The 22502-nt window shown below is 38.1% G+C and overlaps 2 protein-coding genes across 8 annotated transcripts; one reads left to right on the forward strand and one right to left on the reverse strand.

The window, feature by feature from the left end:
- The first annotated feature begins 1308 nt into the window (after nt 1–1308).
- Nucleotides 1309–6145, forward strand: LOC113025953 (cystatin). Of its 2 annotated transcripts, none has more exons than XM_026174233.2 (5): nt 1309–1449; nt 1603–1835; nt 5301–5452; nt 5550–5651; nt 5840–6145. In XM_026174233.2, the coding sequence occupies exons 2-5, from the start codon at nt 1748–1750 to the stop codon at nt 5933–5935; spliced, it is 438 nt and encodes a 145-aa protein (XP_026030018.1). In that variant the 5' UTR covers nt 1309–1449; nt 1603–1747; the 3' UTR covers nt 5936–6145. The 2 variants fall into 2 exon arrangements, with proteins under 2 accessions (XP_026030018.1, XP_080160543.1); XM_080304417.1 differs by having other exon boundaries at nt 1318–1449; nt 1627–1835.
- Nucleotides 6146–9323: 3178 nt separating this feature from the next.
- On the reverse strand, nt 9324–22130 carry rassf6 (Ras association domain family member 6). Of its 6 annotated transcripts, none has more exons than XM_026174234.2 (12): nt 21963–22130; nt 17214–17340; nt 16400–16474; nt 16143–16221; nt 13772–13932; nt 13242–13333; nt 12789–12988; nt 12603–12704; nt 10916–10967; nt 10708–10826; nt 10467–10564; nt 9324–10076 (listed from the first exon to the last, which is right to left on the reverse strand). In XM_026174234.2, exons 3-12 carry the CDS (start codon nt 16456–16458, stop codon nt 10001–10003), a joined length of 1038 nt encoding a protein of 345 aa, XP_026030019.1. In that variant the 5' UTR covers nt 16459–16474; nt 17214–17340; nt 21963–22130; the 3' UTR covers nt 9324–10000. The 6 variants fall into 6 exon arrangements, with proteins under 6 accessions (XP_026030019.1, XP_026030020.1, XP_026030024.1 ...); XM_026174235.2 differs by having other exon boundaries at nt 16400–16471; nt 21963–22104; XM_026174239.2 differs by lacking the exon at nt 17214–17340 and having other exon boundaries at nt 21963–22115.
- Nucleotides 22131–22502: the final 372 nt, after the last annotated feature.

Genomic DNA, 22502 nt, shown 5'->3' on the forward strand with positions numbered 1-22502 from the left:
TCCATACAAAGACAGACTCGACGAAAAGACAAAGAAAAATACGAGGAAAAAATCAAAGGAGTGAAAGGGTCAGACCCTTAGGAGCACCCAGAGTGGACAAAAGACGTCAGCGTGCTGCTCAACTTTCACCACGCTCAAATTTATAATTATAAGGTTCTTGGAGTGAGTGCATACACTCGTGAAGTTTAGTAACTTCAGATCACTGCAACAAGCCCAGGTACAGTTTACCGACAGATGGGTGCAGGACCTTGAAATGCACCGTGTAGAACGAAAGACCATCGTACATATCATAAGTTTACCAGTCTCACAAATCGTCCTCATAAATACACATTCGTTAACCGTTTATTAATAGGACCTTTGAGCTCAACGGTAATTAAGTAGTAGTGGAAATAATTTCTGGTAGCATCACAGAAATGTAGCAGTGACAATAATACTGTATGCTGTAATCGCACTGGGCAATTAGTGATACAAAAAAACTGTTTTATCCTGTGAATAAAAGTATATGTTTTTGTCAATGTACCATAATAACAGAAGCGAAACGCAATATTGTGTCAGGATAATTTACTATTTATGCACAATAAATAAAGGAGCATAGCGCGACAATTTCTGTTCAGCGCCAGACTTGCTTGTAACCTATATCACCAATTATGTTAAGAAAAATGACGCATTAACTACAACAAAACTCTGACCTTTGTGGGAATGCTTGGAGCAGACTAACCTGTGAGCTGGAGTGTTCTGAGACGTTATATTTGGTATATCCAGACCATCCGTCGGCTCTTACTTCGGAAACATGGCTTAAAAAATTTCTCTTCAGCGACGTAATCCGATAAAAAAAAAAACGATCTCTTTACCCGTCGGCTTCCCGTGGCTGTCATGCGACCAGCTATTGCAGTTAATAATACAACAGCTTCTTGGCATTTTTTGGGTTTCTTTTTATCGCTAGTACCTCTTGCCACAAGTTCCCAGAATCCTTTGCGGTTTACCCCTGAATGACGTCACATTTTCAATCTTTATCCTGGTGGGCCGGTCTCTAGTCAAAATGCCCGGGCCGATTTTTTGTCCCAGTCCAGCCCTGGATGAGAAGATGGAAATGTGCAAATCTAAATAGACACAGACTACACACCCACATGATGCATTCAGAGAGAAACAACAGAGCGCGCACATACACACAACAATGCCCGTCAGACACTTATCTGAACTGACTCTTCCACTTGAATATTTCTTTTCTGGCATTCACACCCTAGGTTAAATCTATGCATGCAGTCATATGTGGTATTAGCTGGGTGTGGTCTTCACTGGCTTGTTATACAGGCCACAGCTGAAAGGCTGAATAGTCACAGGCATTCACTGACGCCACCCTCTCCCTCTTTCACTCTCCTGCCTCACATTTCTCTGTTTCACCCTCTGTTGCTCCAGCACTCACCAGTATTCAACTTCTTTAACAAAAAGGTATTTATATTTCCACTTTCTTTGTAGCATAAACTATACGGATGGATAATCTATATGGATTATATATAGTACTTTGTACTTTTTTCCTTTCAGCTATATTATTTAAAGTTTCATTTCTAGAGTAAATCCTCTTTATCTCTGTCCTCATTTAAGTGCTCTCTTTGTGGACTTGGACAGACCAAATCGAGTGGGACATCTGCAAGTTGGTTGACAAGTAAATTATTCTGCTCATCTGAAGTGTTTTTCTGGAAACCAGTCTTTCTCTTGTGAGGAGCACAGCAGAGTTTGGTGTATAAAGATGTCTCTTCCATTGTCACTGCTGATATGCCTATCAGTTATCCAGCTGGGCTTGGGAGATCAGCTTGTGGAGAAAGTCGTCATAGCCGGTAAGTAATTATATCGATAAGAAATATAAGAAGCAAAAGCAAATGTGGAGTAATGTCACAGGCAAGCGAGCCAGAAAAAATAGCTTCTGAAATTTTGGGGGCAATACTGCAGAAATACTATCTAATACACGCACATTATTTCTTTTTAAATGTGAAGTTTCATGACAACTGAAGTGGCTGTATTTATTAATGTGCTTCAAAAGAGCCTTACACTGGATATATAAATTCATGAAAAAATATCACTTTCCAACAGGGACATTTGCAAAAATGTTAAGAAGCTGTGTAAAATTAATATGTGAAATATTTGCAGATCACATAAATATCTAGTTAAAAAATATTTCATTGTTTCCTTAAAGTATGCACTGATTTTAAAACCAACACCAGCAACATGCTTTGTGAAAGAGCTGGGATCTGCAGATGTTTAACCCTATGTTGTAACATCTGTCCTTTTAACAAAACTGTATGAGATCAGCTGGAATTTTGTTGAAATCATGTTTGTCTATTTTTGTCAGATGATGGATGTCATTTGTCCTGAGTAACAATGGGTTCTGGCCAGTTTAGCAACAGGACTGTTTTATTACACAGTTTGTTATGCTGTTGTAAATCATGCAGTGATTAGTTGAAAAACAAAATCTTGTCTGGTTGGCAGCATCATGTTGCTCCAAAACCAGTTTGTGTTGCCCAGCGTACATAGTGTCAGCATGTACAATCAAGCAACCCAATAAAGATATACTGTCCATGATTTCCAACCATAGGACACATTTCCTTTCAAGTCCATTTTAAATGCACTTGATCCTAGAAAAGGTTGTTTTTCTTTTCCCTGTCTGATCCCAATTCAGTGCCCATTTAGACCCAACAGATCATGCATGCAGTGTTGGCTGGTTGTTGTGATTTGGGGCTATATAAATAAAACTCAGTTGAACAGAACTGAATTAGTCTTGCTCTTTAGATGCAAATCCTACATGGATAAAAACAGCCACCAGTATATTATTATGTTAATTTAAACTTCATCTAAATACATTATGAGAGGCATCCATCTATTTCAACAAATTAGTTTAAATGGGTCGACAGAATCTGTCTCTTGGATTCTGATTAGTACCTCAACATGTGGTGACAGTAAAGTAGAAACAACATTGGGCTTGAAATGGGAGCCATTCTTATAAAGTACAATGGAGGTATATAACAATGACTGCACTGGAGCGTAGACATCTGTGTCAGAACCATGACTAACAGTCTAGAAATGAGTCAGACAAAACATTTGCAATTCAGCTACTTTGACTTTGTGTATTCATATGACATTTAGCCACAATGAAAAACATGTATTAGTACTACTATCGCAGCATTAAAGAAAGGATGAGATGAAATGTGCATATACACATCTGTATTTTTTTATACAAATGATGAAGAAAAAATACAATAACAAAATGCAGATACCAACCCAGGGTAATAACAAGACAAAATACAGAAAAATACGAATGCTAATAGTGAAAAAGATATGATAGTCATTAAATATTTTTTGTGGCATGATGAGAGAGGCTAGATGTGATCTTCTGTTGTGCCCCTTGGATGTCGTGTTTGTTGGAGTTTAAGGGAATTGTGTTTGCTATTATGGTAGCGTAGCTGTTATACGCTTGTTTCTTCCAATGCTACTGTGTTCTTTAATGGCTTACAGTTGTTGTTGTGGAAATGAGATGTTGCACCACGAGTGAAGTTATGCACTGGGCTAACAAAGTGTTAGAATGTGTGCAAATGCTGAATAAAATAGCAGTTGTAGTGACAGCTGAAGCTTCAGTGTCTCTGTGTCAGTTCTTGCATTACAGATTTCTCAGCATGGCATAATATGGTCAGAATAGTTTGGATGGTAATAAATAACATTGTTTAAAACCATTCATACAGTCAGGGAGCTTACATTTTGCCTCTTAGTAAGTCTTTGAATGTCAAAACGGCACCAAAATGGCGCCATATTTGATGACTCTGTACTGCAGTCTGGTTGGCTACAGTGAGTCATGTTTATCTTAGTGAGAACACAGATACGGCCGCTTATCGGGGCCTGGAGCCTGGGGCTCGCTCGGGCCACTTCGGAGGTGGGGTGCCCCCGGCCTCTCGGCCTGGGGCTCGGTCACTCAGGCACAGCTGGCTGCCGGCGGAGCTTTTTTTTTTTTTTTTTTCTTCTTCCCCCCCCTTCTCACCGTCTCTTCTCCCCTTTGGTTTTCTTTCTCTCCCTCTCTTTCTTTCATTCTTTCTCCCTGTCCTGTCCCCCAGTCATGTCTGTCCCGTTTGTAGCAACTGAAAATAAAATAAATTCATAATTATAATAAAGGTCAATCAAATGGACCAATATGGCAAGGCCATGATGATCCACTTGGTAAAATAAATCCGCTTGGCATCTTTCTTGGCCTTAAGACAACAATTCTGATGGCTAAAGATCCAAACGGGACACAAAAAAAAAAAAAAAAAGAGAACACAGATACAGATGTTCTTGTTCAAGTGCTGTTTAATTTGGCATGGTGGAGTTGTAGCTGCAGAGTGTTAAGGAATAAAAATAATAAACGAGTAATCCATCAGGAAAACTCAGTACCAGTACTTAGTATGTAAGGAAGATTATATATAGTCCAGTAAAATCTGCAGCATGGATGCAATTTACGCAGAATTTGGAATGCAATGTGATTTATCATTTTCATAACTTTGGAGTGTTTGTTTTCAGACATACATCTGACAAAATTGCATTTTTCCTTGCGTATAACTTTAACTTGTGTTTTAAGGGCAACTCCTTGCTAAATCTGTTAAGATGAAAACCATTGTTTTACTCACCGAGTACTCAAATAGATGTACGTTAAGGGGAAAAATAATGGGGGAAGGATTAAAAGAAAGTCAGCCTCGAGAAATTAGTTTCAGGAGTGATTTGAAACAAAACACTGATTCAGCTGATCTGACAGGCCAAAGAAGAATATTCCAAAGTTTAATCTCCACAACATCAGAAGCTCACTTCTTATTTAAAGTAAGAGGGTGGAGCAGTGAAAAGATGAGAAGTCGGCTGCATCTGCATATAATACCTCAGTCGCGCTGATATATATGTAGGCAGGAGCCATGTAGGGCTTTACAGCAGATTCTGATGAGCAATGCTTGGTTTGGCCTAGAAGTCAGTGTAGTTTGGCAGTATAAGACCAGCTCAGTGCAGGGTTTTGTGGTTTCTGGACTAAAATATGGAGTTCGGCATAGTGTATGACTTTGCAAATGAAAGCAGATCCAAGTTAATATTAGGATATAAGAGGATTACTAAGGTAAGCACTTTTAATAATTTCCTAAATTGGCAGATGCATTAAGTGGCACACGGTTTAGTGCAATAAGGAAATGCATCCTCATAATAATATCCATTCATCATTTTTTTAATCATTGATGTGATATCTTGATGAAATTGTGTAAATTAAATGTTTGTGTGTTTTCGTGTGTTTAATTTCATCAAAGAAAACAAGCCTCTTCTGGGTGGCTGGGTTAAAAGGAATCCAGATTCAGCCGAGGTTCAGGAGGCAGCTCAACATGCTGTGAAGATGTTCAATGAAAAGCCCAAGGGCAAGAAAATGTTCAAATTGATTGAAGTGACTGATGCTCAGAGTCAGGTTAGAATCAGCTTTCACAAACAAAATGAATCAGCGTTTTACTATTGCAATCCCACTACAGCGTAAAATATACATTTATGTATGCTGATGTTTGTAGGTGACCAATACAATCGACTATAAGATCGATGCAGTCGTGGGAAAAACCAAGTGTCCCAAGTCTGAAAACCAAGACTTGAAGGGCTGCAGTGCTGTGAAAAAGGTGAATGTTTTCTCTGTCTGCATTTGTAAAAGTCTGTAAAGTTTGTAAAGTCTCTCAACAATATTTTTTTCCAAAGCAAAAAAAGTGAAAAGCTGAATATTAATAAATATTAAGTTAAAAACAGAAATCTAGAGAAATGCTCCCTTTTGATTCTCATGTAATGCTCATTGTTGTTTCCTCTTTCACAGCATCTGAAGTGCCGCTTTGTGGTGACGTACAACCCCCGCAACAACAAACACGAGCTGCAGAAACAAAAGTGCAGGAAAGTTAAAGACAATGTTTAAACTTTGAACAGCTTTAATTTGAATTGCTTTTGTAGGCTTATTGCCATGGCAAATTTATGTGTTCTTATTTCCTGTCTCTGTAATTTAGATATATTTTCAATACTATGTAATGCAGCACATTAAACATGGTGGATGTGGAGGATTGTTCAAAATGAACAAATCATAAATTTGAAATAAAGATTAAAAAGGTTTGCCAGAATGCAATTATAATTTGGTTTACCATGGTTGTGGTTCATGGGTTGAAATGCCTTCTTTTTCTATTTTACTTTAGCTTAAAAAAAATATGTGTGTGCCATTTGTGCAAAATGTCAACTTGATTCAGTTATTTAGTTATTACTGTGGGCTATTTAGAATAGACTCAATCATATGCATGCAGGTAAGAGTCAAAATGTTCATGATTTATTCATGTTTATCTAACTGATGGTTTTCGTTGTTGTTGTTGTTGTTGTTGTTTTATAGCTAAATCAGCTGATTAGACATTTTGTCATGAAGTTTTTCACAAGTCAATCTCTCTTCATGCTCTGTCAAATGTCTGAAAAGAAGGATAGGAATTGAGTCATTAGAATGATTTGACATTCAGAAATAACATCTCCTACACCTGTTTCTGTAGAAATATCTTCCAATGAAAAAATACATGAGGAATGAGAAACACATTTCATTATACATTTTAGGAAACAGTGGGTTGTCTCTTCCATGCCTTTTGTACTCACTGCATTTGTACAACTTATTGATCCTTTCTATATCAATCTTAGACATTTTGTCTGTTTGTCCTATTGGCACAGAATGATCGGGAATGGCAGTAATGGTTTCTTCTCCAGGCACTCATGCAAAGTCATTCCTAAGAAATGACTTCATCACTTAAAATTCATCAACAACTAGGAATAAACCAAAATTCAGTGTATATTTAATTTTTCTCCTGCTAAAGAGTAATGTGATTCAGATGCTGCTACCACAGCGCTATACACACCCAACACCAACATGCAAAGAGATGAAGTCAGAAACTGCTAACTGTTACAGAAAAAAATAATGTAACAGTTAGCAGCTAGGCAAGCTACCATTACACTCATAAACAGAGGTACTTCTTTAAAAAAAAAAAAAAAAAAAAGAATAGCAAAACCATTTTGCTACTTTTCTGGAAACAGTTATGATACATCACAGAGGAGCAGTCATATAGTGTGTAAGTTGGCAGTATCCCGTTTATGCAAGTTGAATGCATTCTGTATTGAACAAAGAACAGAAACAGTTATCATTGTTCATTTCAGAGATATGAGCTTGTTTTGTCTCAGAGGTATTTTTGGAGACAGTCCTGTTTTCAGTCCAAGATCTCTGTGACCTTTGTATCAGTTTTTAACCAAATGTAATATAATGGGATGGTCAGACTTTCTAGGTATTGTTCTGAAATTCGATTTATAAATGAAACTACTAGCAACCTTTTCTTCCTTAGATTCAAGATAAATCTGAATCCATAAAGGGAGGAATCATTAACCTCAAACAAGTTGAAATAAATCTCATCTGAGCAGCCAATATGTATAATAATTAACTTTTAATGCAAAATAACACTGTAGGTTGTAAGCCACTGCCCACAGGCATGGTATGGGCAGTTAAGGATGCAGCTGAAACATTTTGTTTTGAATAAATAAAGATTACCTTTGTTTGCTGCCAGAATTTTAGACATTAAGCCTAAATGTTGAGTGTCCTCAAACTTCACGTCTAAAATTAAATGATTCAGTTATCCACCATGAAGAAGCAAGGAGTCATAAAATGAGTTAAAGACCCATGATAAGAATATTCAATCACCTTTCTTTTGTGGACGCACCTCCAGAGACACAAATGAATCTTAAGCAGTAAAATAAAACATGAATATTGAAGAATTTCATTTTTTTGTTTTCATTTTTATTGTCCCATCTTACTAGCTTTTTAATACAAACTAAGATTCATGTCGTGTTTACTTACTGCAAGATCAGTCTAAGAAGAAAGAAGAGGCCCATGTCTCCAAATACACACACACACACACACACACACACACACACACACACACACACACACACACACACACACACACACACACACGTGTGTGTCTGTAATCATTGGTGTACATCTATCTGGAATGAGAAACCATTACTTTTCTTCTCAATTCTGATGAACCAGTTTGACCTTGCTATCATGTGAATGGCTGGTTAGACATTTGTGCATGTTTGTTAATGGGCAGTTAAATGAGCTAATAAACCCAACTAATAATCAAATGCGCTCTCTCTCTCTCTCTCTCTCTCTCTCTCTCTCTCTCTCTCTCTCTCACTCTTTAAACTTGTGGCTTACACCCAGAGTTGTCAGACACTTACATAGATCACATATTTGCTCTGCATGTACAATATCATCTCAGTTAAAACTACAAACTTGTATGATTTTCTTTTAAATAAAAAAGAAAATTAAATGAATGAACTAAATGAAAAGTTGCATTTAGTGGATAAGAATACATTCTTCCTCTTGAGTAAAACCCAATTTTCAAAAACAGAAATGTAAAACCTCTTCTGGGGCTTGCACAGCTAACATCTATGGATCTCCTTCATGATGGAACAGCAAAACTGTGCCACTGGGAACACTCATTTTCCATTTCTTAAAAGTCTACCATTTGGAAACTGGTGCACATGGAAACCCTATCCTACAATAAAACATCTGTTTATTCTCATTTAGTCATTCATCATGGCGGAGGAAAATTGCTTAGTAATATAAGGCTGTCTGGTGGGCTGGCAAGCCATTACAAAGTCTTTGCCTCTAAACTGCAGTGCTCACCTCATTTCACATTCATTATTTAACTATTAAGACAAAGTTTTCCATCTGTAAGCATTTTCCCATCTTTCACACACAGACACAGAGAAGCAAAATGAGAGAGGACTTTTATTTACTGGTTTTATCTCCTGTCATCCAGTTTTCCTATTATCTGTCCCCTAAAGTAGCTTATTATTGCATTCACTCTTTGTCATCTTGTTTGTACCATTGTTGATGATTGCTATATTTAATTAAAGTGGCATTTTCATCATTTTATGATTCATCTTAGACATATTTCCCCCACTTTCAACCTGTCATGTGTGGCATCTTTGGAACGATGTTTGGCTGCACAGAGTGACTAAGTGACAAATTAACCACCAGCCACTTTGAGAGGTTCAGATGAAGGCAAACAAATAAAAAAAAGGGTGGAGGCAGAGAAACAAAATAACAGGGGCCTACAGTAAGTACAAAGTATTATGCAGACTCTCATGGAAGAGATAGAAACACACTGGGAAAACTACGTAGAGAGGAAAATGCAGGAGTCTGAGGAACGTGCAAATGCTAAGCCTCAAGGAAAGTTTTGTCTGGATTAAAATTTGACGAACACCACACACAAGAACTATTTCCATTGAGCCAATCAACACTTTATTACAAACCAGGAAAATAAATACCAGAAATCAGCAATAAAATCCATCCAACTCAACCACATATAAAATAACAAAGTACAAGAAAAAAGAGTAAATAGAATAGAATAGAATAGAATTCAACTTTATTGTCATTGCACATGCACAGGTACGATTAACAATCAATATAGTTTTATCAAAAGTCTATATACACATACATTGATCATTGATAAAAAATAGAAACCTTGAGCAGAGTCCATTTAACCCTTGAAAAGCTCCAGTGGCACACATAACTCAAACATAGCAAACAGAAAGCACAAACAGAAGTGGCCATGCTGGTCCCATATTTATTCACAGACACAGTGAACTACAATTTCTGGCAGCAACTTACATTTGCATCTTTAATTTATTTTACAGTTTAAAATAGAAAAAGACACATAAGACTGGAAGGATGATATATTTTTGTATGGGATATACACCAGCCTCGTGCTTCATATCCCAAATTGTTCATCTTTATTATGTATCAGAGATTCAGAATTATAACATTAAAGAGTGCGTGAAGAAAAAAAAAACAAGGGAAAAGAATTCCTCATATTTCTGTAGATCTTTCATCGTTGAACATGGAAATGGTGCTGTACTGAATGTTGAATCTTGTTTTAGGAAATCAGGTGAGTTGTTAGACACTGGTCTCAATGGGACGTGACATCTTACAGTTTAACATATTGGACAGGACTCTCTTTTGGTGTTTGTACCTGGCACCCACACACACACACACACACACACACACACACACACACACACACACACACACACACACACACACACACACAGACAGATAGATAGATAGATAGATAGATAGATAGATAGATTAGGAGAGAGATACAGACACCATAAGCAAAAAATAAATGAGAAAGTTTAAATATTGGCGCCACCACCTGACCTCAAACGTTACTACAGTTTTTATACTGGTGAATGTTGGTTATGCACATCTTTTTGACTGGTGTAAAGGAAGATGTAGTCATGCATAAGTGGTAAAACACGCACCGTTAGGCTCTTTATTTATATTCTCTATTTTCAAAACTTAATTGCACTCGTGAGAAAGCATTTCAAGAGCGTTTAAGCAAATAAAATTGTATACTAACTTGTTCTCAATCGTTTGTATCTCTCTGTTCTCCTCGTCTTTGAGTTTCTGTAAAACTTTTTCAAGGATTGGAAGCTCTAAGTTCAGATATTGAGCTACCTGCAAAGAAAAATATGTTACCATATAGTTTGCAACAAATAAAAAAGCAGAAAACTCCTTATTAGAAGTAAATGAAGGTACCTTAAAACACTTAAAGGGTAACATTATGTTACCATAAGTTAAGGCATGGCTACTACACTCACATCATCACTAACTTCCTCTTCATCTGCATCCATCAAAAAAATCTTCATGATGTCATCAGAGGGTCCCTGCAGTGTGCGCTCCCATAACGGCTGGTCTGTGTTACTCAGCTTCCTTTTTTCTGGACAAAGCACACAAGTGCCACATTGGTGCAGCATTTTCTTGTGCTATGTCTAATTATTGCATTTCTTGTGGAAAAGATGAACCCACCTCCACTTTGATGAAGACAGTAGAGAGCAAATTCCTGGGGATCGTTCTGTATCTGATGAACATACAGCCAAAGAAATATATAAATATATACATATTTTTTTTTGGATGAAGTTATTATGGTTTGATGAATTCTGACTATACATTATTTACATCCCATGCTTAATCCATGAGGTATAATAAGATATTTGCAACCCTGAGAGCAACCCATTATTTCACAAACGTTTGTAGAAGAACTCTATGTGCCTAGTGACTGGATTTTACCCACCAGAGGCCCTGGAAGTGATTGGACCACCTGGATTCAGTGATTGATATGGGTGACTAAATACATTTGCCAATATAGTGTACCTCCCTCCCTAAACAGTGCTGTGATTTCTTTTTTTTGACTCCTTCCTAATTTCTTGGATTTTTGCATATTTGTCACACTCATTTATTTCAGATCATCAAGCAAATTTTAATATTCATTTGTGTTCATAATTTTCATTTAAGGGTAACCTGAGCAAATATAAACTACAATTTTTAGATCATGATTTCATTTTTTTAAGGGACAAAAGCTATCCAAACCTCTCCTTCAGGAATTCATGATTCCGTTAATTACAAGAAGTAATCCAGGTCCTAGAGCAGCAAGGACCTGGAGTTGCTCTGTTGCTCTGTGCTCTGTAGTTGCTCTGTGAGTAACTACAGAGCATCGCACTATCACCATTGTCTGTTGGTATAATGTTCTTTTTTGATGTAACAGGATATAAAGCTGGTTCTTTTGTTATGCCCCGAATGAGTTCATGTTGTAAGTTTTGTAGGGCGGCCAGTCCTGGGAAGTTTCCCCAGTGTTCCAAGTTTTCTCCCTTTGTGGATAATGGCTATCACCTTGTTTCACTGGAATCCCAAAGCCTTAGAAATGGCTTTGTAACCCTTTCCATACTGAGATGTCACTGACTTTGTTTCCTATCTGTTCTCAAGTAAGTTAGGTTTAGGCAATGTGTGTCGCTTTCCGAGCTCCTTTAGCCCGTTTAAATTTTCTCAGACAGGTTCTATTTAAGCGATTACCTGATTCAACATGTCTGACAGTAATGAGGCCTGGGTGTGGCTGCTGAAAATGAACATGAGCATTCAAAAAAAATAAATAAAAAATTAATGATTTAACAAGAGGGGACGATGCAGAGATATGTTTGGGTTGCTGTTTTTTCCCTCCTGAATAAATGAAATCATCATTTAAAAACTGCATTTTGTATTTAAAGGTACAGTGTGTAAGTTATTTGTGACCTTTGAATGAAAAGTTATGAGGTGCATTATATGTGTGCCTGGTCTCTAGTCACATGCATAAAAGGATGGACTGGTGATACCCATGTTGGACACTGTATTCAAGATAGCCGCAACATCGCAACATCCACAAATGGTGCTCACAACAAAGTCTTTTTAATGCATTATTTCTACGTTTAATCAGCTTCTTAAAAGATTTAATTACACACTAATCAAGATATATATATATATATATATATATATATATATATATATATGTGTGTGTGTGTGTGTGTGTGTGTTCAAAATTGGGGTTTTGTCTATTAAAAACCTCATAGACTTACTGTACCTTTAAAAACTCAAGAAGGTGAAAATCCTTTTTTTCACAGCACTTGCATGTACACAAAATAAATTACAACAATTTTTTGTACCAGCCCTCTGGCACCAAACTTACCTTGAACTTGTGCAGCAGCTGTTCAATGACTTGGTTTGTGGTCATTCTGCTAGAGATACGAACTTTAGTTGGTGTACCAAAGCACGGAGTGAAGATCGAGGTCTGTGGAACAGAGTGAAACAACACTGACCTTAAACTCATGATGAAGAAAACAAGCCCTGAGGGCAGTTTTAAGCAGAAACCCACTTTGTAATTGTAGAAGTGGCCATTGATTGAAAAGCGATGCTGCCTTTCTTTTTCTCTTTGAGCTGCTGACTTTCCTGTGCTCCTCCTTCTTTTAACCAGCGAGGCATCACTCATACAGCGGAACAGGTTGGACTCTGCTTCCTGTTCTGGATTCTTCTGCTTTGGAGGGCGCAGGGTTGAGGTCTCATAAACAGGTGGTCCTTTAAATTGTGCAAACACCCCCAGAGAAAAAAGGTTCACATTCAACATATGGTGTAACTACAATAAACAAGACAGTTTTAAATGTGTGTAAACAAGTAGACATAACATTCAACTAAAGCTAACAATAAGATTTGATGATAATCCATAAGCCAAGATTTTATGTCCAACAATATCTATAATATACTCTAATTTAATGGTTAAGATAGCATTTTTGAGAAATGACAGAGATAGTGAAGAGAAAAAAGCGTTCACCTGGTAAAGGGTTTTTGATTGTTTCCTGTGGTGTCTCAACCATCTCATCTATCTGGTGAAGGTCAACATATTCTCCCCATCGTGACATTCCTCTGAAAGAAAGATTGACTATGAAAACAAAACCTGAAACACTTTAGCTATATAACTACTGTAGTCATGCAGTAGGGTCGCGTGTGAGCTGAAGCCTAGTCCAGCTACCACTGGTTGAGATGCAGGGTACACCTTGGACAGGTTGCCAATCTTAAGCAGAGATAACAGAGAGAGACAGACAACCAGTCGCACTCACTTTCACACCTATGGCCAATTTAGAGTCACCAATTAACTTGACCGCACCAATTGCATGTCTTTGGACTGTGGAAGAAGCTGGAGTACCTCGGGAGAACCCATGCAGACGCAGGGAGCTCATGCAAAGCCCGCGGTCAGATGGTGGAGGCAAACTCAGGATCTTCTTGCTGTGAGGCAATGGTGGCAACCACAGAGCCACTGTTTCCCACCAGTACTAAAAATATTGTACAAAATTTGATTTTAACCTCTTGCTTTCCAGTGGGCTGACTGGACTGGTGGGATCTGGAGAGGTCTTAGGAACAAATGGAAACATTTGCTTGTCATCCTGTATTTTCAGCCTGATTGGTCTCCGTACTCCCCAGCAGATATTCAGCATGCCTTCCACCACCACCGTGCCATCTGCTTCCTGTTACAGAAACACATACACAGACATGTTAAAACAAGCTTCACTATTAGCTATATGGCTAGATACAGTCCCAATCAAAGGTTTAAGACCACATGCCTTTAAAAGGCCAAATCTGTACAAAAATGTGGATTTTCTGTCAGGTAGTCACACTGTCATGTTGTTCTGATGGCAAAGGAAAAAAAACTTTCCCTTTTTGAACATGGTCGGGTTGTTGAACTGCATAAGCAGGGTCTCTTGCAGCGTGCCATCACTGCCGAGTTGGGACGCAGTAAGACAGTCATTTGGAATTTCCTAAGTGATCCTGAGGGTTATGGAACAAAAAACTCAAGTGGAAGACCCCAAAATTTCACCAGCACGGAGTTGGAGAATTCAATTGGCTGTCCGTCAAGACACTGGACGATCCTTGACCCAAATTAAGGCCATTACAGGTGCCGACTGCAGCCCGATAACCATCAGATGGCATCTGAAACTGAAGGGCTTCACAAACAGAAAAGGTCTTCAAAGGTCTCGTCTCCTTGAAAGCCACAGAACTGACTGTTTGGACTTTGCAAAAGAGCACCAAACATGGGACATTGAAAGGTCGAAGAAAGTTTTATTCTCTGATGAGAAAAAGTGTAACCTTGATGGTCTTGATGGTTTCCAACATTAGTGGCATGACAAGCAGATCCCACCTGAGATGTTTTTCTATACGCCATAGTGGAAGGGGCATCGTAACGTCTGGAGTGCTTTTTCCTTCAGTGGAACAATGGAGCTTCAGGAGATGCAGGGGTGTCAAACGGCTGCTGACCATATCCAGATGCTGCAGAGAGCATCCCTCATGGCCCTCGTCTGCGTGGTAACGACTGGACAACGCTACAGTACACAACACCCACAGGACAAGGACTTCTTCCAGGAGAATAACATCACTCTTTGGACCATCCTGTGTGTTTCCCTGATCTAAATCCAGTTGAGAACCTTTGGGGATGGATGGCAAGGGAAGTTTATAAAATTGGACAGCAGTTCCAGACAATAGATGCCCTTCATGCAGCTGTCTTCACCACTTGGAGAAATGTTCCCACTCACCTCAAGGAAATGCTTGCATCAAGCATGCCACAACAATTTTTTGAAGTGATCAACAATAACGGTGGAGCTATTCGATACTGAGTTCATGTTTGAAACTTTGATTTCTGTTTTGGTGGGGTTTACAGGTTTGTTTTGGGGAGGTTTGGTCCTAAACTTTTGATCAACTCTAAAACAGCCTTTTTCAGTGGGAACCTTGAAACCTAGTTAAGATCCAACTATGCAAAATTTTTCAACTATGCCATTTTTCAAATGGTCTTAAACTTTTGATCGGGACTGCATATAGCTATAAAGTTGGAGACTGCATGAGACAACAGAATTATCAAAATTACAGCTCTATCATTATGTCATGGGGGAATCTAATGGATTATAATTGGTTATTATTTAATGATCTATGAAACAAACAAGCAAATAATAAATAAATATAAAAAATAGGCTTATTCTACAAGCAAATGCAATACGCAGTAAGAGCAGCAAGTACAAATGGGTGCTTTGTTTTAGGTCTATAAATTAAAGTTTATAGAATAATAACACTGTTTTAAATTTGTTCACTGTGAACAGGAAAACAGAAAACCAAGGAATAAATTTGTGCATAGGAATCTATATTTAATACTGATGCTCAATGGGGAAACACGGAGAAACTACTTGAACTTTAGGCCCACCTGCTTTCTGTGCAAAGAAGTCTGGGAGATCTTCCAGGAATGGTGACGCTATTTTCAGGAAAAACTGGCTAGTAGGTGGTGGTTAAATACCTGTTGATCTATGATGTGGAACATAACCTGCTCCTGAGCAGGTTAGGCTAGCAGTGTAAGCTACAATCTACACCTGTAAGAAGTGATCCACCTTCACAGTACTAAAAACCCAGGATTAACACTGAAGTACAGGCCTCGGGTCTGCAGTCTATTGGCTACCACAGACAAGGACAAACAATCTTTTTCTGTCAGAGTAGTGTGAGAGAACCCACACACATGCAAACTCCACACAGACAGGCCTAAACAGGCAGGTGCATTTGACCCCAGGAAGCCAAAGCACTAACCATTGAATCATGGTGCTTTTGTATATTACCTATTAATTAACTAACTAGCAATGTGAATATCCCAAGAATTGGGAAACAAAAGGGAAACCTATTTCAAATTCTTATTAAATCATACCTGAGCGTAAGTGAGGCGAAGTTGAGTCTGGTCCTTCAGGAAGCAGTTGTAGGTATTAAACAGGGAGAGAAACTCCGCTCTAAAATTAATAAAAAACTAAATGCAAGGTTTTGCACAGCACAGCCCGACAATGTTCAGGTCATATTTATTAGTTTATTATTTTATATGTTGCATTCTTTGTCAGATTATTTGGAACCACTTAAGGGAACATGAAATACAGAATGCATAAATGACATTTAGTATACAAAGTAACTCACCTGGACAGTGTTCGCCCATTCCCTGCCTTGATGACTGGGAGGAGAGCTGCTTCATTCATGTCTGGTCATCTACTGCTGTGAAAACAAACAAACAATTTTATAAAGTTAATGAAAACTTTATAAAAAAAAAACCCTCAAACATATACGTGTAAGCTTGCGTGTAAAATCAGGTGACTAACACCAGATGCTGCCAACTTGTTGAACAGTATTGCGTAGTAGTGCATATGGCTCCATAAAAATAGTTAACCAGCATTATGAGCAACTTGAGCAAGGAAAGACACTGGGAGCTACAGTGCACTTCTACAATCCTCAACCAGCTGTCAGTGTTTCTAAGAACAAATTAAATAAAACGAGTCTTACCTCCTCTAACATGGTGAGTCAGAGCTATCCTCTCTTCTCACTGTCTTTGTGTCTGCCTCTTTCTTCCTTCTGTGCTTTAAATATCTCTTTCCAGTCTCTCTGTCTCTCTCTCTGATGTGTTATATTTATCCCTCTCTCTTTCTCTTGCTCTCTCTCTCTCTCTAACATGCCTTCACTCTTTTACTTTCTTTTTTGTGCTCGTCTCTAAGAGATTTTATAGCAGCACTCCACCCAGCAACCCGTGATGACAGTGTAGACCTAACCATTTGTTTATTCTTTGGTCAGAGACGCCGAAGTCTGTGACCGACAAAGAGGACTGCTGGAATATTCATGTTGCCTCATTTAAAAAACAAAAAAGCAAAAACTTCTTTCTCCTGTTATTTTCTGGAATCCTGCAAAAACTCCCAGCAGTCTGAAAACAGCAGTCATATATGCCTATTTCTTTCATTCTTACCGGTTTTCTCTGCCTCAGCCTGTTTGCTGGTAAGTAATATCTCAGTTATTCAGCAGCTGTCATACCAGAAGCCACGGCACTCCTCTTTCTGACTGACTGTTTCCTCTTGCACAGGGAGACGTGCCAGCTACAACAATAACAATAACAAAACTTTAAGCACGCAGTTTCTACAGAAAACGTTGGTATTTGTATCTCATGTGCACATGAATCTGACTGAATCTGGCAACAAACTTTAATGTAAAACTGCATTTAGGCACTGTAACAGTAAAGCACAATGTACAATCCCTAATATATCAAAGAATCAGTAAAGACTCTTTTTTACTCTTTTCTGATAGAAAACACTATGTTTAAGAATAATAATAATAAGAAGAATAACTTTATTTATCCCGAGGGAAATTCTTTTGTCATGTATATGCTCAAAGCAGCAGGAGAGACAGAGGAACAGATGAATAAGACATGAGGTATACAATATATACAATAAGAATAGTAGTGTACAGTAATATACAGTAGGATAGTGCAAGACATAGTATCAGATAACTCTAACAAGTAATATATATAACTATATCCTTGTGTTCTGAGGGCCTCTGGATGTCTGGAGTTTTGATCTCCTCCATACCTGCTTCACGCCCTGGAGGACGGGGCTGTGGCTCCCCACACCCTCTAGCAGATCATTACATGAAGGAACCTTTTAAAACAAAACAAGCGCGTCCATGCTCACAGGTGTACACACGGGTGATCACACCCACAAACTACACCCTTTTTGGCTCCTACCTCAAAGCACACTGTGTTCTGTTGATCTTATGTGCTGCACAATAATGTTTAATATTTAGTATTTACTGTCATATTCCCATATATCATTGTGATGTTGTTTATTCTATTACTCTTGTTCTCTTCTGCTTGTTTTCTTTTTTCTTTCTCAACAGGTGATCCAGGTGATCGATAGATGCATTTTCTTTTTCTTTTTTTTTCTGCCCGTTCTGTTGTTTTTTGTTTTTTGCCCTTCTCCCCCATCCCTCTTCTCAGCTGTTTCTCTTTCCCTCTTTCTTTCTCCCCTTCTTTCCTCCAGTCAAGTCTGTCCCCGTATTCAGCAAGTGAAAATAAAATAAACAATAAAAGGTGAATCAAATGGACCATTATGGCAAGGCTGGGATGGTCAATTTGGTAAAGTAAATCCGTCGGGCATCTTTCTTTGCCTTTAGACAACAATTCTGATGGCAAAAGAGCCAAACGGGACAGGCAAAAAAACCAAAAAAACAAAACTATATCCTGGTGAATAAATAACTTAACTATCAATGCTGGCGATTCTAGAAAGTGACAGTATTGTGCAATAGAATAAAGGGAGTAGCAGCGTATGATGGGGGGATGAAACAAATATTCAATAAGGTACTGTTGGGTAATATTGCACGGTCTGGAAGGGAACAGAATAACATTGGTAATCGTCTCAGGAAAATCACCTACAGAGTGAGGAAGAGTTATTCTTATTGCCCCGGTACAAAGGATTTACTATGGCGGTCAGTTCTGCATTTCGGGGCAATGAGTCTTTTGCTGCGTTTGCTCCGATGGTCCATCATGGGGGCGTTCAGGGGTGGGAGGGGTTGTCCATGATAGAAACAAGCTTTTTTAGCATTCTCCTTTCAGACACCTCCTCCAGGTTCTCAAGTCTGACACCCAGGACAGAACCAGCCTTTCTAATCAGTTTGTTCAGCCTGTTGGCATCAGCTGTCTTCACCCCACTTCCCCAGCACACAGCTGCAAAGAACACGACGCTCTCCAACACCGAGTGGTAGAACATGGTCAGCATTTTCCTACCAACATTGAAGGACCTGAGTTGCCTCAGTAGGAAAAGTCGACTCTGCCCTTTTTTGAAGATAGCATTGGTGTTCTTGGTCCAGTCCAGTTTACAATCCAAGTGTACCCCCAGGTACCGGTAGTCCTCAACTATCTCCACATCAGCCCCTCTGATGGTGACAGGGTTAGGAGGAGGAGCCTGCTTCCTAAAGTCCATAATCAGTTCCTTTGTCTTTGTGATGTTAAGTAGGTTGTTTATAACCGTGTGCTACTACTACTACAACTCCTCCTCCTACTAATTACAATAATAATGGTTATCATAGTGATAGAAGCTTGGAGTTAGAGTTCATTTGAAAATCCAGGGTCTATGTAACAACTCCCAGGTGGGCATGTTTGTGTGAATGAAGTACTAAAGTACATGGCACAGAGCAAATGTACTTTTATAATAATGTTTGCTGAAATTGTTTTTAAAAAAAGTATTATCACGCTCATCATGCTGACTCCAGCTTACGAGTTTGAGTTAACTCCAGCAGTTTGTATGTTTTCCCTCTTAAACATGCAGAGTTTAGGGTTTCCAACAAATTTTAATCAGCAACTCTTTTTAGAATGTATAAATTGCCTATTAAGATTAATACGTGTTTCATTTTTTAAATCTAATAACGCTCATTTTTGAGAACATCATCTCACCTAAGAGATTTAGCCATTACAAGCATAGTAATTTATTTTTTACTGAGAGTGAAAATCGCAAGAACAAATATAACCGTGTTGAACTATTATAAGCATTAATCATTGTCTTCACTTGTTTCACAAAAAAACATTTATAATTAAATCTTAAAGCAAAAAACAAAAAAACAAAAACTTGCCTATTGCAAACTAGTCTGTGCATTCAAAGCATTGGTAAGTCACGTGCCTTTCTAATCTTATCATCCCACCACCCCACTTATGAGCTCTGTTTTAATCTTAGCTCTCAGTTAGTTTAATCTCAGTTTGCGCGGTATAAAAATATTCTTATTTGTTTATTTTTAGATTTTTTCCTCGCATTGAGGATATTTGTGCTTGTAGTTACACAGCACAAACAAGCACAGGATGTACTTTCATTTATATATAACCTTTCTGTTCTTTGTGACCACTCAAATCACTTTTAGCTACAAGTTTTGTTTTAACCATTTAAAATTAATATATATATATCACTTTAGTGCAGCTCAAGCAATATCTCATACAAAAGCCCAATTTAGAATTATCAATTAAACTAACAGGTATGTGTTTGGACTGTGAGAGGAAGCCAGAATAACCCAAGTGCTCTGGAATTGGTCAAACATGCAAACTCCACACAGAAAGGCCTAACTGGGTTTTGGACCTCCATAATCCAACTATATTTCAGACCTTGTATCTGTGCCATGGCAATACTTCTCAAGCCACTCTTCAGGCTAAAAGAATGACATTTAGACATTTTGAAGTATTTTATTTTTATATTTAATCTTGAAATGGTCCAAATTTGTCCTGAACAGTATGCAAAGGTTAAATCATTCCAATGGTATTTGCTTTAAGAAATCACAGCACTAATGTGATCGACAAGAACAGTTTCTAGTCATAAAAACGTGATACGTGGTAGTAAGCTGCAGAGAATTTAAGCTCTAGCATATAATAATGTGAGCTCTTTCACTGACCTCTTATAAGCCTTTGTAATATAAAGGAAACAACTACTGTATATATACTGAAGAATATAAAGAATGCACAGCAATTTATCACCATTTCACACAGCATCCACATTCACAGTATTATAGTGTATTCACAAACATGTAATTATTTTAAATAATTTTGTTTTTTGCATTTTGTTACAATGTAGTTATACATTTTTAAAATTAATTCTTCATTTAAAAATATTTTGCATATTATAATCAAAAGTTGACTCTTAAAGTCTATACAAAGCATGCTTTGAGGGTGGACATCCACTGGAAGACAAGTGACCTTTAAAGTTGTAAATCTTGCTTGCAGAAAAAAAAAAAAGAAAAAAAAGAAGAAAGAAATCGCCAGCATCAAATGTGACGTTTGAATAGAACCATGGCATATATTTATGTTCTCTCAAGAGGCTAGTGGTGAGTAAAAATCCCACTGTAGGTGAACACTTTACAGCCCTCTCTCTGCTAATCCGCTAAACAAGCCATCAGGAAATAGATTTATTTATTTATTTATATTTTGAGAGGGCATATGTTCTGATAGCATGCGATAATCACTCGGAAACTTTTACAACTCTTTGGCATATACACTTCACACAATTCAGTGCCACAGTTGACTGCTTCACTTTACTTTTAGTACGATGTTATCTGGAGGTTGAACAGATGATTTTGTGTGTGTATGCACTAAAAGCCTTTTTCAGATTGTCAGCTGTGGTTCTATAAAAACGGAATGAGGCCAAAGAAAACAAACACACATCCATGTATTTGTTTTACTTCCTTTACTTTACTTTTTGCTCCTCCCCATTTTGCCACTCCTTTCTGTATCTGACTGTCTTCATACATAGCCCTTGCTCTTTGTTTCTCCCTAGATTTGACCTGATTATGTCATTTTAATATACCCTCTGGTTGTTTCTTGCACCTGGGCTGCAAAACTTGACAAACATTGTGACAAAGCTTTGTTCTACTCCAGCCTACAGATAAACTGTGCTGTATCAGGCTACTGTATGACTCGAGTCACATGAGCTCTAGTCTGTGACATTGGTGTCCACCCCATGTGGCTAACATAGAATGAGTATGCTTTTCATACAAATAATATAAAGAATTCAACTATTACAGTCTTTTATTTTCTTAATGTGACTGGCAAGTGTTGCTCAGCAAGAGGTGTAACGCATTTCATTTCCATTTTGTTAAGCCAGACACTCTTTGGTTCTTTTACAGCTGCAAAGAACACCTTAACAAACCAAAGTATAAAGTGAAGATGTACCAAAAGTAAATTTCCTCTTACCTGACTAGTGTATCTTTTAATCTTCTATCGAATGAAGCAAGTTCACTCCATATTCGAGCTCTCATGTGTGCATAATGTACATGTGTGTTTGTGGTAGGAGGTCCAGAGTACGGTGCATGTGGCAGGAGGTGAGCGTGTGTAGCACCCCACAGCAGCTGGTTAATTATTACAGAACATGTTGAGACAGTGTTCATAGGGAGTGGCTGACTGACACCAGATATGACTCGACTTAACTGTACGTTTGTGCATGCATGCCCGGAGAGAGTGAGAGTGGGGGTTATGCATAACACATTGCATTTGCCTGCTGGGCAATTTTACAAATTACAAATCAACTGAGATTGTAGTGGGATTGGAACACTGTTGATGTTTGTACCATTTGGACTGAACCATCTAGAAAGTCTTCAACATTCTAAATACAGAGTTTATTCACATCCTGCACATTTGTCCTTTTAAAAGTTTAGACCAGGTGTCTTACACTGCCAGGATCAAACATCTACTTTGTTGATGTTCAGGTTACAGCATGTAACACCACAAAATCCT

The sequence above is a fragment of the Astatotilapia calliptera genome, chromosome 7, assembly GCF_964374335.1.
Source record: "Astatotilapia calliptera chromosome 7, fAstCal68.1, whole genome shotgun sequence".
NCBI lineage: Eukaryota > Metazoa > Chordata > Actinopteri > Cichliformes > Cichlidae > Astatotilapia > Astatotilapia calliptera.